Source organism: Candoia aspera, chromosome 2 (assembly GCF_035149785.1).
Source record: "Candoia aspera isolate rCanAsp1 chromosome 2, rCanAsp1.hap2, whole genome shotgun sequence".
NCBI lineage: Eukaryota > Metazoa > Chordata > Lepidosauria > Squamata > Boidae > Candoia > Candoia aspera.
In genome coordinates, this window is record NC_086154.1 from 146,991,804 (window position 1) to 147,008,264 (window position 16,461).

At 41.0% G+C, this 16,461-nt stretch overlaps 2 protein-coding genes across 2 annotated transcripts; both read right to left on the minus strand.

Moving 5' to 3' along the window:
• Positions 1 to 4,173: 4,173 nt before the first annotated feature.
• On the minus strand, positions 4,174 to 5,121 carry LOC134490790 (olfactory receptor 1L4-like). Its single transcript, XM_063294072.1, has one exon. The coding sequence runs from the start codon at positions 5,119 to 5,121 to the stop codon at positions 4,174 to 4,176; it is 948 nt and encodes a 315-aa protein (XP_063150142.1).
• An 8,501-nt stretch (positions 5,122 to 13,622) lies between these two features.
• Positions 13,623 to 14,564, minus strand: LOC134490115 (olfactory receptor 1L6-like). The gene has a single exon (XM_063292994.1). It carries the CDS (start codon positions 14,562 to 14,564, stop codon positions 13,623 to 13,625), a length of 942 nt encoding a protein of 313 aa, XP_063149064.1.
• Positions 14,565 to 16,461: the final 1,897 nt, after the last annotated feature.

Here is a 16,461-nt window from a genome sequence, read left to right on the forward strand (position 1 = left end):
TGCTCCTTCCCCTGGGTGGCAGGGACCTGTCTCTTGGGTAAGCCAGCTGGGAAGGCTCTTCTTCCCAATCTTCTTGAAGTGACCCCGGGCCCTTGGGGATATCCTTTAAGATGGTCACTATCATATCCATTTTGTCCTCGATTGCTTTAATACGAGCAGGAGTGACAGGCTCTTCTACGGGTCTGTTGGTCACCACCACCCTTGGTGATAAGGGGATTTCGTGCTCCCAGGATGGTTGTGGAGATCCCCTCCCCGGTGCTACTTCCCCTACGGATTGAGGTTCACTCCTGATGGTGTCCTGCATTGCCAACAATAACTCATCCAATTGAGCTTCCCGCTTTTCTCGACGTGCAGCCCTTTGCGCTCTCGAAGTTAGAGCGGCCAGAGTCCTCGTCGAATCCGGCTCTTCCTCGCTCCCTTCACTCACGCGAAGTTGCTGTTCGATCATCGCTAGCGCTCCTCTTCACCCAAAGTTTGGATGGGGCTAGCGGAAGATGAATTAAATGATTCTCAGCTTTATGTAATGGTTGCCTAATCCCAAATACTCAGTCTCACAAGCTTGGGCTTAAAGATAACTGATTTATTAAAGGAATAGTATGCAAATACAGAGAAAGCTGAGAATGAGCAAAAGCGCGCCAAATACAAACTTAAAAGCCTTGCCTTCAATCCAGTCCCGCCCTAAGCACCCGTCAGCACGCACCCCCTCCCAGGTGCTAGCAACCGTTACACGCGCCTGGGAAAGTAACCTTGAATAGGATTGCAAACCCAAACATACATTCCAAAGTCCCAAAACAAAGAAGAGAGCAGGAATGGAAAATACCAGCATAGAGCAAACTGAATATACACGGAGAAAGGGTTTGACATGTGAAACGTTACGATGTGAACAAAACATTGAAACGTGGAACATGACAATAACTGATTTAATGAAGTCTAACAAGATTCTTCAGGACAAAGCTCTGTGGTCAGAATCTCAGTTTCATTAGTCTCTGTGTCATTTGAATTCCAGAACAAGAGGAAGAATCTTCATCTCTTCTTTATGGAAGTGGAAACATTAGTCCTACCAGAAGATGATCAGCTAGATGTTGAAGAGCTCATCTTGTTTCATCTTTTGCTTTTCATTCAACCAATAAGCCCTATCCATTTTTTGTGAAGTTTCTTAGATTTACCATAAAGTACGGATTTTTAAAAATGCAATTTACTGATATCATTAAATGGGCAAAACTCTCTCCATGTTGTGGCCTTCCTGGAATATATTAAGGAGGTCAGTTTAACAGATGTTGGTTTAGCAGGCTGGATATAATGGACAAAAGTTTCATCTAGACAGCACCCCAAAATAACAGATTTGTCCATTATTTGGGAAACAGTCTGGATAGTGATTGCTCCTTCCCCTAAATAATGTATTTGCTTCTCTACCTCCTTCATGTTTGAGTTCTGGGGAAAGGAGGGAAGGCAGTGGGTAGACTGGACAGTTCCAGTCAGTGGCAATGGCAGCTGTGTTGAAGGAGGGAGGCTGGTAGGCACTGGGAAGATCAAGCAGACAGCATGCTGTGGTTAGCAGCTGATGGGGAAGAGAGAAAGTGCTGGGAAAATCAAGTTGGGTATGTGTTGGGAAATTAGCAGCAGCAGTGATTCCCTTCTCCCACCCTCCCTCCTATCCCAGTTAATGCTTCTTTTCTGGCAGAGCACTTGGATAAGAAAGGGCCCTTCGACAGTCCCAAAAGCTGGCATCAAGAATAACATTCCTACAAGGGTTTGGATTTAATGGATGTTCAGATTACTGGACCACCCTTTCCTGCCAAACTCTATTAAATCAAGATAATTAAAATAAGAAACCTGGCAGGTAAGAAAATTTTTCCACATTTCATTAGACATCCAATTTCTTCTCAGATATTTGTCTAAGACTGAGACATCCAGAAAAGCTGAAAATATTCTTGCTATCTCATGTTCCCCTTAAAATCTCTTTGGGGGAAAGAAAATGTTTATGTTTTGCTTTTGTGCACACCTGCCATCAGCCTCAAGCTGCTAAGCTTCGGTTCCTGACAGGCATATCTTGACTTTCTGCACTCTCCTGATTAGTTTGAGTATGAGTTGGATTTTCCCAGGCTTCCAATATCTCTGCCCATTTACCTAGATTGACAGGCCTGGATTCCTTTTAACCCTTACTGTGCCTGGACCTCCTGGAATGGAATTTTCCCCCATCCGTGAGAAAGGGAGCCAGGCTGATGCAGTGGTAAAGGTGCTGGCCTAGAAATGGGGAGATGGTGAGTTCCAGTCCTGCCTTAGGCACGAAGGCCAGCTGGGTGACTTTGGACCAGTCCCTCTCTCAAGCCACCCCCCCCCCCACCAGGCTGTTGTGGAGAAAATAGGAGGCAAGAGTATTGTGTAGAGTGCCTTGAGATGTACAAAATAAAGGCAGGATACAATCTAATAATAGAAGTGACAAATATACAGTCTTTTACGCAAAGAGCAAGTAGAGTGATAGACAAAGATGGAGACAGAGAGTAAATCCGTAACTCTCTATCTTTGGCCTCCTGCCTGCTGCGGTCAGTATGCCATGAGGTGTGGAGGGGTCCATGGCATTGGCTTTGTCCTCCCACATCTCTCTCCCCACCCACCTCAGCACAGCTATATTTATGCATTGTGGCGGGAAGGAACGAAAGCATTCATTAGACACAAAGCAGAAAACCTCAGCATATGTCATAAAACGTAGCAAGGCCTCCTTTCGAAGTTGATAAATCTTTGATGAGAATTTGCCACAGGCAGACAGATCTGAAAGACGGTGAGGGAGTTTAGAAGGCTTCATTTGGGAGGCAAGAAATCTGGCAGGGAAGCATTTTGGGACTTGGTGATGTGGAAATCAGCCTTCATAAGACCCGAATCTTCATGATAGGCCTAGCATTTCTCATCCACATGCAAGAGAAAATTTGCTTGTTGGCAGGGTAGAAATATACTTTTTTTTCCAATTCAAGTTTATTGAAGCCCTAAGGCCAGATGCAATAAAAAAATATAATAACAGCAGTAATACATCCATCTATATATGTATAAAACAGGAAAACAGTAAGTATGAAAAAATCTAAAAATAATTAAAATAGAAATACTAAAATAAATCAAAATAAAATATTATTTTAAGAAATTTTAAACTTAAGTAATGGTGCGGTGTATCGTACAAATGGTAGCACAGGACCGGGCAACTTGGGAGGATATTTTTGACTCCTTGTCCGAAAGAAGTAGCGTTGAATAGAAATCACACTCCCTGCCTGGAAATTTCTTCAGAATTGGCCATTTAAGGGTTTGTCTAGAGTCCTTATATAAGGAGTAGTATAATAACATATGGCTTAGAGAGTCTATTCCGCCATCACCACATGGACATAACCAAAGGTGCATAGGGGTACCCTTGAAACGTCCAGAAAGGACTGATGAGGGCAGAACACCCAACTTGGCCAAGGTGAAGGCCTTTCAAAATTTCAAAATTATAATGGATGATAAATAGGAGGCTGGAACAAACCTTTTTGGAAGCAAATGATAAGTATTGGGTTATAGCACCTGACTTTAAAAAACAGCCTTCATAAGACCCATATCTTTGCTATACATCTAGCATTTCTCATCCGCACGCAAGAGAAAATTTGCTTTATGGCAGGGTAGAAACGTCCAAGTTAATAAAATAGATTCATACTGGCAAACGTGTAAAGACCCTAATCCCAAACTATTACGTAACTCATGCTTATTATTTCACTCGGTCGCGGACATTGAAAGCTGAACTGTAAAATGTGAACATTCTGGAAAGTTGGGCAATTTAGAGGATATACAGGAGACACTGAGATTACCAACATAAGTCTGACGTCTAATGGAATAGACTAATGTTAAACTTTAGACAGTGGGATAGTATACCTCATAGTAATATTAATAGCATTCAGAGTCACAGTCAGAATTCACTTTTCCAGTTCAGAATGAAAGACATAATATAGGGTGTTTATAACCATATATAACAGTTGGCCTTCTTAGAGAATCTGGCCCTTTTGTGATTTTAAGCAAAAGTAATAGGGCTTCTATTTTCAGTCTGGGAGGCTACATAAAAGCTATATAAAACTTCTCATCTTTTTTCTGAATGGTATGCTTACTGGTTTGCCAACTGATTTGCAGTTTCTCTTGTAGCAAGCTCAGATTCATTACAGCTCACCTCTTCTGAAACCAGCCCCTTGCTGCCCTTTTCATAGCCTCATGCATCTCACTGTTCCTCAGGCTGTATATGAAAGGATTGAGCATGGGGGTCACCACTGTGTATAATAACGATGCAATTTTCAACTTAGACCCAGAATAGGTGGAGGATGGCCGGATGTAGGTTCCTATCAGAGTCCCATAGAACAAAGCAACAGTAGTGAGATGGGAGCTGCAGGTGGAAAAGGCCTTGTATTTCCTGAAACCTGATGGTATTTTCAAAATTTTGAACAGAATAAAGAAGTAGGAAAAAATAATCAGCAAAAGGGGTCCAAGAAGAATTGCAGTGCCTTCACTGACAAGCAGCATTTCAACAGATGAGGTGTCAGAGCAGGAAAGCTTCAATAAAGGATGGAGGTCACAGAAGAAATGTGGGATCTCTCGGGAAGCACAAAAAGTAAAATTATACATTGAAAGAACATACAGTAGGGAGTGGACATAAGCCAGGAGCCAAGAAACAGCAGCCAAACATAAGCAGCATTTGTAGCTCATAATTCTGGTGTAATGCAATGGACGGCAGATGGCTACATAGCGGTCATATGCCATGGAGGCCAGGAGAAAGTTATCTGTTGCACAGAAGCTCACAAAGAAATACACCTGTGTCAGGCAACCACTGAAGGATATGGAGTTTGTGTGGGACAGCAGGTTCTGCAGCATTTTAGGCACAATGGTGGAACTCAACCCAAGATCAGCCAATGACAAGTGACAGAGGAAGAAATACATGGGAGCATGGAGGAGGCTGGCATTGGAGAAGATCAGCAAGGTTATCAAGAGGTTTCCTAGCAGACAAAGCAGGTACATACAAAGGAAAACAGGAAAAAGAAGTCCTTGAAACTCTGGAGAGGAAGAAAAACCCAGGAGAATGAATCCAGCAAAGTTGGTTTGGTTTTCTTGGTCTTTTTCCATAAGTCAGCTGAAAATATGTACCAATTGGATAAAAATGCATTTTTACTTACATATCTGGTTTGTATTTCACCTAGACATAAAGGAAAAGAAATACTTCAGGACATGGCGAAAATTGCTAGTCTAGATTTCTAGTCTTTAAGACATCTGAATTATTTTGATTTGTATTCTAAAAACGGGGTGGGGGGTAAGTGGGGAACATTTACTTCCGTGTGTGTCTGGCAATGCTCAAGACCTGCATACATTTCTTCAGATTCACTTCACAGAACAGAAACATGTAATGAAGACGATTGATATTGGGCATTTAGTGTTCTACTGCAATTACTGTTAGACTCACTGGATATGGGTTGGTGTTATGAGGCTTTATTTATGGCTGAGCATGTGTTGTTGTGATTAGGTGGCTAAATAGCAAATGCCACTTAATTATTTAGGACAGTTAAAACAAAAACAAAACGAGGCAGCAAAAAGTTTCATGTGGCTTCTCCAATTTGGAGGAATGACATTTCAAATTGGAGATGATATTCAAGGTAATCCATTCTAAAGTCATGTATAAAAGGTAAAGGTAAAGGTTTCCCTTGACATTAAGTCCAGTCGTGTCCGACTCTAGGGGGCGGTGCTCATCTCCGTTTCAAAGCCAAAGAGCCAGCGTTTGTCTGTAGACACTTCCGTGGTCATGTGGCCGGCATGACTACATGGAACGCCGTTACCTGCCTGCCGAAGCGGTACCTACTGATCTACTCACATTTGCATGTTTTCGAACTGCTAGGTTGGCAGGAGCTGGGATGAGCAACGGGAGCTCACCCCGTCACGTGGATTCGAACCGCCAACCTTCCCATCAGCAAGCTCAGCAGCTCAGCGGTTTAACCCGCAGCACCACCACGTCCCTAAAGTCATGTATACTCAGGCAAAAAAACCTCCTAATTCCTTCTATTCACTCGTGCAGCCTGATTTAGAGATGGCTGGCCATGAAATGAATGATGAGTGGCCGTGGATAGTGGCTTTCCTGAACCAGGACTTGCCTGGCTGAGGAAGCTGATCAATTTCAGAGTGTCTTTTTATAAATATATTTAAAAATCTCCTAATTGTGGTGATGCAGAGAAAATGACTTCATTGTTCCTTGCCAGTAAGATAGTTCCTTCTTCCTGTGAAGTGTTAGCTTCAGACCAAATAGGCTGAAATGGCCCATTTGGTAGCATTGGGAACAAAGCAAGCTGTCTTCTACTACCACAGATCATTCATCCATCCTTGTGTGCCCTGACTGGCAGCAGCACCAGGGTTCTTCGTTGATTACCAAGGATTGTGTTTGGGGACTTCTGTATGCAAAGCAGTTCTCCTCCACTAAGCAACAGCCTTTCTCCGGCTTCTGTGATTGTGTCCCACGCAATTTAGCTACTGTCGTACAAACTGAGCTCTATCCAGAACTCTATCCAGTGGCCCTTTTCCACTTCCTTCTCTAGACTGCTTTCTCAACCACTGCATATACATCCCTGTGTATATCTCCCAGCTTGCAAAAAGGCAGTTTGGTGAGGATAATCTGAACAAGAATGGCAGATAGAGGAACCACACAACATCATTGTCCTATGTCTCATTCAGATACAATATACCGAGTTCTCATTGTGTAGAAAGTACTTTGTAAGGGTTTAGAGTTTGGTGTAAATGATCGTACCAAGTGCCTTCTACTGAGGCAGGCCATTCATCCATCTCACCCAGTCTTCAGTACCCTGACCAGCCACGGAGGGGCTCCTTCTGACAAGCATTTTTCCCAGCCCCATCTGAAGACGGCCAAGGAGTTCCTTGTGACATTGTGACATTCGGCATCTACAGCCTCTTCTCCCTGACCGAGGATCAGCCCTTCCCTCCTGTGCTATTTAGCCAAGGAGCCCAAATGGAAGAACTTAACCCCTTCCATGACAATAAGTTTTCATTGCTAAATCACCTTCTCCCATAACACCTACATATACCACCCCTGTGTGGCTCTCCCACCTTGCAAAAAGACAGTTTGGATGGAGGTAATTGGAGGGGGGAGAAAGGCTGGACAAGGAATTACTTTCATCCTACATTTCACTCAAATACAGCATGCTGAGGATGCCCTGGGGTAGAAATAATATGGGAGGATGAAGTGCAGTTCTATGCATTTTCAATGTAAAGCGAGAAAGAGAAAACTCCTGAATAAAAAAAAAATCACTGTCTTGTGTCCATTAGAAAATCACTGAATGTTATACCTTTGCTATCACTGCATGTCGTACCTTTGGCAGAAAGTTTTGATTTCTCCACTGAGGTCCAGTTCCTTTGGTGGAGAAGAGCATCTTTATAATTTCTTCAATTTCAAACAAGGATTCAGGCTTCATGGGGGAGCATTTTCTTTCCCAAAGCAGATGTACAAAGGCAATGTTGGGAACCAGCATGCCTGTGGTAAGGATGTAGGGAAGATTTCCAGATTGTGGCACCCCAAGGAAGAGACATTGGTGCAAAAACAAGAGTCTTTGGGGAACTTGTTAACCAAAGTTAGAACATTCAAGAGCAATAACAGGTGATGTAAGATTGGGTTGGAAAGTTGATGTCAAGCACAGATTTCTGAGAAAAATTGTAGTCAGTTTGGCCAAAAAAGAAATATAAAACAGTATCTCTATTAGGCAGACCTCCAAAAATCTACTTCATAGAGGCATCTGAGACTGGTTCAAGAACATTATATTAATAGCTCTTTACCACTCCTTTATTGAAGATATTGTCAGGAGTGGGATTCATCTTTTTCCATCTCTGATGGTCCTCATGAACATCTTCTCACATACAAGCTTTTTAGAGCTCAGTCTTCAGATTGTGAAAATGCAATCACATCCATGCCTGCGACTTCTTCTTCTTCTTCTTTTTTTGGCCATTGCTATGCCATTATGTTGCTTCTAATTATTAGATAGCTAACAAGTTCCTGTTGAGAGCAGGTCCTTCCTAGAAAAAAAGAGAAAGAAATAAAATTAAATCTTTTATTGCATTAAATCTATTAAACAGACTCCTCTGTGACTTTCATCACTGCTTACCATTTAATCCTAGCTTCTTTTGATTTTCTTTTCTCATGTCTGAATCATGACTCTAGGCTCTTGGTTGCAGAGGCAAGGTTTCTGTACTCCATTTTTTTCAATACAGGGAGGGCCAAACTAGTTGTTTTATCTTTAAGCAGGAATGTTCCATGGCAACTGCTCGACTGGCAAACCGTCTTTTCTTTTTCCTGGAAAAAAAAATGTTTATCCAGGCACTTAAAGCACATGGACAGAAGGTAATCGAGGGCTGGACCAGCCCATCAGATACTTCTCCAGATACAACTTCTTTGTGATTGGTCAACTTTCTACTATGAATGCTAAGCCATGCAGACAGAGACTAGTTGAAATACTGGGAAGAAGAAGCAATTCTAAGCAGGAGGGTCTGGCTCAGGTAAATGGAATTAAATTTCCACAGAGTTCTCTTTAGCAAGATTTATTGAGATGAATGGGATACAGTTACAAGAATTCCAGCAACTGAAATGTTTCCAGTTTAGAATCAATATATCACCACAAACATTAAGGTGGAGACTTGCTGATTTTCTTTCTAATTGCCTTTCTCTAAGCCAGCAAAGAGGCAGGCTTCTTCACTGATAAGAGGGAAACTTTACATAATCATCAGCTGAATCTCCATCAGGCTGGAACCAGCTCTTACAACCTGCTGAGCCCCTATAACACAAAGCCCAATCAAAGCCTCTTAGCATACTTACCTCCAAAGTAATGTTTTTTATTATCAAGCTAGGAAGTGATTGGCCAAGACAGACTTAATGCTTTGGCAATGTTGTTGTTGGAAAAATAAACGATACAACACCGGGTCAGTTTTAATAAAAAGGCAACAGAAAAGTTTGCCCATCAGAAAGAATGCCAGGCAAAATTGCTATAGAAATGAAGATGAAGCTGTTGTGAAGTTTAGAAGCAGCTGGAAGGGGGGGTCAGAGGCTGCTGCATAGTCATATCTTCAAAGAATGACTGTAGAAAGGTAAAATTATAGCTTGTGTCATGAGTATACTTTTATAATTGTATGGGCCATACGAGAGACTTTATCTTTGAGAGACATGGGAGCTGGTTTCAGTATGGTGAAAATTAATATTTATTTGCATTTCTGGTGACAGAAGTACAATTGTACAGTAGGGACAATTTCACGAGCCACGATGAAAGGAGCAATGAGGCAATGAAGTTAAGCAATATCAGGATCTACATTCTATGGTCATGCAGACGCTTCACTACCACCCTTTGAATGTTTAAGGACTTCTCACTGGCATACACCAATTCTTCAAAAGTACATATCCTCCCCCTCCCTGACACACACAAAGGGTATGTGTGGTAAATGCATGACAAAAGCACCTAATTGGCCCCACCGACCTCACCAGTTATCATTGATGGTAGAATGAATGGGCATTACTAAATGATTGGCACGTGCCATGGATTATAGTATCAGTGGTGGATTTCTGGAGTATGATAGTACCTTAGACAAAAACCAGGTCAATTTAGTGCCTTAGTCAGATGGGCATTGGATAGTAAGGCACTCGCTGCAGTTTTCTTCTCCTGATAACTGTTTAATTGCTACTGCTAGAACTAGGTGGTTGTCCTCCAATTTGTTACTGGAGAGTAGCTGATGAATGTTTTGATGGCACCTAAGAAACCTCTACCATAATCCTCCCCCCTCCTCCATGCCTAGCAAACTATAATGACATCAAGAGCTCATTGCACAAATGGCAGGATGTCACAACATTTGATGCCTTGCAATGATGATGTCATGATGCATGTGCCTTCATTGGCCCTCCTTGATCCCCTGGCTATGCCTGTGCCAAGGTGACAGTCACAGTGATTGATACAGGTACGATTTTATTTATTTATTTATTTATTTATTTATTTATTATTCAAATTTCTAGCACTGCTCATCTCCCCCCAAAAAGGGGGACTATCTTCCCTATCACATATATCAAAAGATGTCAGGCCATCTCAGGAAGTCTTAACAAATATGATGTTTTGACACATTGCAATTGTTAACTGATAAGGTACTTGTAATCTGTCTTACATGTATCATGTATCTGCATAATCACTTGGCCTTCCCTTCCCTCCCCCCACCCTACCGCGTCATCCCACTTTAAATCCCACATCACTTTTGCCACTCCATGCAACTGATGAAATAAGCTGTAGTTCACAAACACTTATGTCTTTTAATACAGCATGTGGATCTGAAAAGGTGCTACCAGACTCTTCATGATTTTTGGAGGATTGAAATTTTTCCATGTTGTATTATTCTGACTACAATCAACTTCACACTTCCAAGTTGTTCAACTTCTCCTAATTAGACACACCCACACACAAACACATATGCATACATACATACATACATTTGTTCTATGTAGTCAATCTTGATGAGCTGTAGTTGTCCATTTTGTAAAGGGATTAGCCCTTTCTTCTCTTTATCCTTCTCCTCTTTGTTTCCTGCTCCTGTTTTTGAATATATTTTCTTGAAAGATAATGATTTTATTAAGCCGATGAAACAGCAGATGGTAGATTTTTCTTTTCCCTATCAACGTGATTTTGGCTTGATCACTGTCTTTGATATGGGATACAAGCAAAAGTATTTATTAGAGCTCATATGGGGTTTTGTTTATATGTTTGTCTTTGGGTTGCTTATGACTTCCTTTGTTGTATTGCTTTTACTTTTTAAATTTGTAAGCTACCCAAAGTCATTAGGAACTGGGCAACCTAAACTGTTAAACAAACAATATTGCCCCTGCATCTCCTAAAAAGAAAGCAAGATTAGTTAAAATTAAACCCCTAGAAAACTGAAGAACTGTTAACTTTTTGTGGGTTGTATCCCTCTCCTGAGGGATACAGATCTTGTATCTTTGCTAAATAGGAACTTATCAAGTTGTATTCCACCAAATTAGAATTTTTATTACATTGTACAACAATACTGGAAAACAGGAATAAGTGCGGTAATATACTAGATACTGGATGTAAAAAATTAAGCAATATGTTACTGCCTCTTCTACTCATGATATATGTACATGGAAAAATATATACTGATTCTAAAACAAACAGTCCAGTTACTTTATCTTACAGGCAATTTGTTTTATTTATTTATTTATTTTATTTATCATATTTTTATCACCGCCCATCTCCCTCATATGGGGGACTCTGGGCAGTTTTGTTTCAATATCTTATCAAGTGAGTATGAGATAGCTTTGGGGTCCTCCTCCACTCTTTAGGCTGGGAATTAAGGTTGGGCCTAAATATGGAACTGTCCAGGGTCCTGCAAGTCTACCTATCCATCTGCCTTCCATAGCTTCCATAACTTTCAGGTGCTTCCTTGTAGTCACAACAGGACAGTAAGAGCTATCAACCAGAGAACATCTAGAAATGTTTAGCATGAAAAAAGGAGAAAAGTGAGAACCGCCCTTAGAAATCAATGGAGAAATTCGAATGGGATTATTACTCTCTCCTTTTGCAGAGGAGCCCAGTGAGTACCATGCTCAGTGGACATAAATACTGATTAACTTTTCCAGAAAAACTTGAAAGACTTGAAGAGAGGATGGAAAGGAATAGAAGAATGAAACTCTGAGCAGAAGTGTTCAGTGTAACATTTTATTGTAATTTCATTATTTTCCATCTAGTACAAACTATCAGTCTGGAAGCCAAATAAGATATTCAAAACTAGCAATGTTTCTGCATATTTGGAAGATTTCCCAGATCTGTAAAATTATTATTATCTCTTTTGGAGAAGGGATGATGGGGCACCATTTCTCTTACCTACCCAGAAACATGCTGTAAAATCCAGGCTGGCATGACATTTGAACCAAGCTTTATGCTTGCTGAGGATGATGGAACTTGAAGTCCAATCCATTCAGACGACACAAGATTGGGGAAAACTGCAATAAGCAATAATAAACTGCTTGTGCAGACACAGATATCATAGGATTTTAAATCTATACAGGTAAATAAAGGAAGACAGAGAGGAGCTGGTCAGATTTTATGAATACCTTCACTCTTTTATTAATTATGACAGAAACAGTAAGGTCAATTGATGTTACACTTGAATGATATGATTTACTGCTTCTGCTGTTTTTGGAACAGCTGTACTGATGTATTGTAGGAATCAAGAAAGGAAATATATTATTTCTTTGAATTATATCATATATTTCATGCAGGAACTCAAGACAACATGGATAATGCTCCACCCTCCTGTTTTTCCCCACAACAACCCTGTGAGGTAGGTTGGGCTGAGAGAGAAGGATTGGCCCAAAAATATGAGTTAGAAAAAGACAGACAATTGATCCAGGGACTAAATTCCCAATACATGGCAAGCACATCAAAGATATCCTTCAGAAGTTCCTGTGGTTTCACCAGCAAATCTTTGGCACTGGGAGATGGATCTGAGACAGCAAGGAAAGCAAGTGCTATGATTCAGGAAGACAGAAATCCGGCAGAAGAGGAGTTGATGATTCACTCTGATGAATTTCAGACTCCTGTAACCTAGAACTGAAGCTGATTATCTAGTATTTCAAACTTATGAATAACAGCCATGCTTAAAAAAAACTTGTTTAAGAGCAGGATAAAAGCAAACAAATTAATCGGCAAAATAAAGCCAACTTGGTAAAGTTGTGGAGATACCAACTGCAGGATAGTTAATGATTCATGCTGTCTAATTTCCCCAGTAATAAGAATAGACATTTCCAGCCAATTTTTGTAAGGGGAGGGTAATGGAGATTTGGGGACTTCAGAAGTACTTTGAGAGTCATTTTGGTGTAGTGGTTGAAGGCACCAGGCTAGAAACCAGGAGCCTGTGAGCTCTAGTCCTGCCTTATGCACAAAGGCAGCCAGGTGACCTTGGGCTGGTCCCTCTCTCTAGAAGGAAGGCAATAGCAAAACACTTCCAAAAACATTGCCAAGAAAACTGCAATCATCAGGAGTCAATAATCACTTGAACACAAACACACACACACATACACACACACAAGCACTTTAAGTACACTGAGATCCCCAGCTCTAGCCTTTCAAAAGAATCAATTCCTTAAAAGCAACAATAAACGTCAGTTACTTCATACCCTTCAGACATAATATTCCCAGTTACAGTCTCTTTCTTTGAGTAAACACAGCTTACAAAACTCTGTCTTGTGATGAAAGCAACAGCTCTGGTAGCCTGGAGAGGACCATCAGTGTGAAAAGCTATTACAGAAGCTCTTTCAGACAATGAGCTATTCAAAACCCAGAGATTTACTAAGAGTTTAATTTTACACCATGGAATAGTGTGGCTTGAAATGTTATTGACAGATCTTCAGGCATCTTTTTATTCTGAGAAACAGCTAATATAAAAAGTGAGGTTGATTGCACTTGGCTATGATTTTATTGACATGAGAATGACAGAAGAGCTGGAATGCTCTAAATGCTAGGGAACGTTGGGCAATTTTCCATTAACAGCCATGCTGATTTGTTTGTCTGTAGCTCAGGATGCTGATACTACTAAAACCAATTCCTTATCAATCTCTTTATGGCTGCATGTATCTCACTGTTCCTCAGGCTGTATATGAAAGGATTGAGTGTAGGGGTGACTATCGTGTAAAATATCGATGCCACTCTCAATCTTGAGACAGAATAGGAAGATGATGGGCGGAGGTAGGTGCCTATCACAGTGCCATAGAACAAAGCCACAGTAGTGAGGTGGGCACTGCAAGTAGAGAAAGCTTTGTACTTTTTGGACCTAGATGGAAGCTTCACCACCTTCAGGACAATGAAGATGTAAGAGAAGATAATGAGTAGGAGAGGCCCAAGGACAATTGCTGTACCTTCACTGACAAGAAGCTTATCAACAATGGAGGTGTCAGAACAAGATATTTTCAATAAAGGGTGGAGGTCACAGAAAAAATGGGGGATTTCTCGAGAAGCACAGAAAGTAAAATCAGATACCAACAGAATGTATAACAAAGAGTGGGAATGAGCCAGGAGCCAAGATCCAGCAGCCAACAGAAGGCAGCGCTTGAAGCTCATGACTCTGGCATAATGCAATGGGCGGCAGATGGCTACATAGCGGTCATATGCCATGGAAGCCAGGAGAAAGTTATCGGTAGCAGCAAAACTCACAAAGAAATACATCTGTGTCAGACAACCACTATAGGATATTGTTTTTGTCTGGGTCACTAAGTTGTGCAGCATTTTAGGCACTGCGGCAGAACTAAATCCAAGGTCAGCCAGCGACAAGTGAGAAAGGAAGAAATACATGGGAGCATGGAGGAGGCTGGCATTGGAGAAGATCAGCAAGATTATCAAGAGGTTTCCCAGCAGACAAAGCAGGTACATACAGAGGAAGATGGGAAAGAGAAATCCTTGGAAGTCTGGTGAGGAGGAGAAACCCAGGAGGATGAATCCTGAAAAGTTGGTTTGGTTCTTCTGCTCCTTCAGGTTCATTGTTCAACTCAGGCATTTAGGACCAAGTTCTTGTCTACTTCTCTGCCCTGTATTTCAACTAGACCCAAAGGTAATAGACTAGCTTGAGAGGAAGAAATATATTTACAGCTGTTAAATACCTTCCTTCGAAGTAATTTCTCTTGTAGAAGACATACAGCTTATTTTAATTTGTGTTCCAGCGATGGAAAAAAAAAACCACTCACCCCAAATATGGCCAAGGTCTGCATAAATCTCTCCTCTTTCACTTTTTCTGAGTGACTGAGAACCTCGTTGACATGTGAGGACTAGTTTTATTTGTTTTCAGATGGATGGGAAAATGTACAACGATAAATTATTTATGAGGGTTAACTCATAAAAAGAGAGTCCTCTCCAAATAGGGGAACAGTCATTACATGAAAAATCCCTGGCGATTGGACTGAGCGGTTAAGGATGTTACAGAAAAAATGACAAAGGAACTTCAGAATCCCTTTGCCAATAACACAGTTCCTTCTTCCTATGAAGTGGTAACTATTTATTTGGGGGGAATAGAGCAAGCTGCCTTCTTCTGTGCAGAACATTTATCCACCTCACCCCTTACTATGTACACTGACTGGCAGCAGCCAAGCACAGCCTTTTCAGGCACATGTTTTTCCACGTGTTGAAGGTCAAGGACTGCTTTGGGGACCCACTATATGCAAAGTGGGTTCTTTTCCACTAAGCCATAGCCCTTCTAATTCTGTGATTCTCTCCCAGGCTATTTCTCCACTATGTCTACACTATGAACAAAGGGATAACAGTCTCTTTCCAGTTCAAAATCTCCTTCTCCAGCTGTATGTCCTCTACAAGAGAAATTACTTTCTCACCAACATCTCCATATACCACTCCTGCATATATCTCCCAGCTTGCATAAAGGCAGTTTGTAGGGGGATAATAGAACCACAACAACGACAGACAGAAGAACCATGCAACAACATTGTCCTATGTTTCACAACATGCTGAGTGCACTGAGTGCACAGGAGTGTGAAAGCAAGATGTGCAAAATTATATGTTGTTACAGATGCAGACACAAAGGAAAAGGGGGAAATGCTGAATAGAGCGCTAAAGAGATTTTGTCCTTTGCCCATAAAATATAATGGGATACTATACCATATCTCTACCGGAACTAGAAGTCTTGACGTCTTCACTAAAAATGGATCTCTTTGGTTGGGATGATACTCATTATGGAATCATTCACCTAAGAACAAAGTCTTTGCAATGTAGCCTTTTCCTTCCTGAAGCAGAGGTGACCAGGCAATGGCATAAATAAGGCCCATGTTGTAATGAGATGAAGATAATTCATCTTCACTGTGGTTCCCCAAGGAAAGAAAGAACAAGCTATGAAGACATTCTTCAGGGAACTTGCTAATTAATGATAGAATATTCAACAGGAATACTGAGCAATCTCAGATTGGCTAGGTTGGCTGATACCAAGTATAACTGCTTTTTTAAAACAAATAATACTTTATTGGGGCAAACAATAGTTCCCTTGGATCTCCAGGAATCTACTTCCCAGTGGCACATGTCACCAGTCGTAGTGCGCAGTCTCATATTAGCAAACCCTTATCACCAGTACATTAGCATTATGGACCAGAATAGGCCTTGCTTTTTCCCATCTGATAGACACGGGTTATCAATATCTATGGCTAGGATTACAAAAAGTCACTCTGGCGAAATTAAATTAATACAATTAAATAAAGAAGTAACAACAACACCCAATGGGCCAATCTGTATGACAGTTTCGCCTGGCTGCAAACACTGAGAACAGACATAGCACTGCAGTGTTCCACTCAGCTAGTTTGCATTTCAGAATAGTTTAATTTGCAGGGATAAAGGTACCATTTTATCCTCTTACCGTAAAAAGCTTTGGTTGATTATTTCT

Coding starts and splice junctions, on each gene's coding strand:
- LOC134490115 (XM_063292994.1), bottom strand. CDS start 14,564: ATGAACCTGAAGGAGCAGAAGAACCAAACCAACTTTTCAGGATTCATC.
- LOC134490790 (XM_063294072.1), bottom strand. CDS start 5,121: ATGGAAAAAGACCAAGAAAACCAAACCAACTTTGCTGGATTCATTCTC.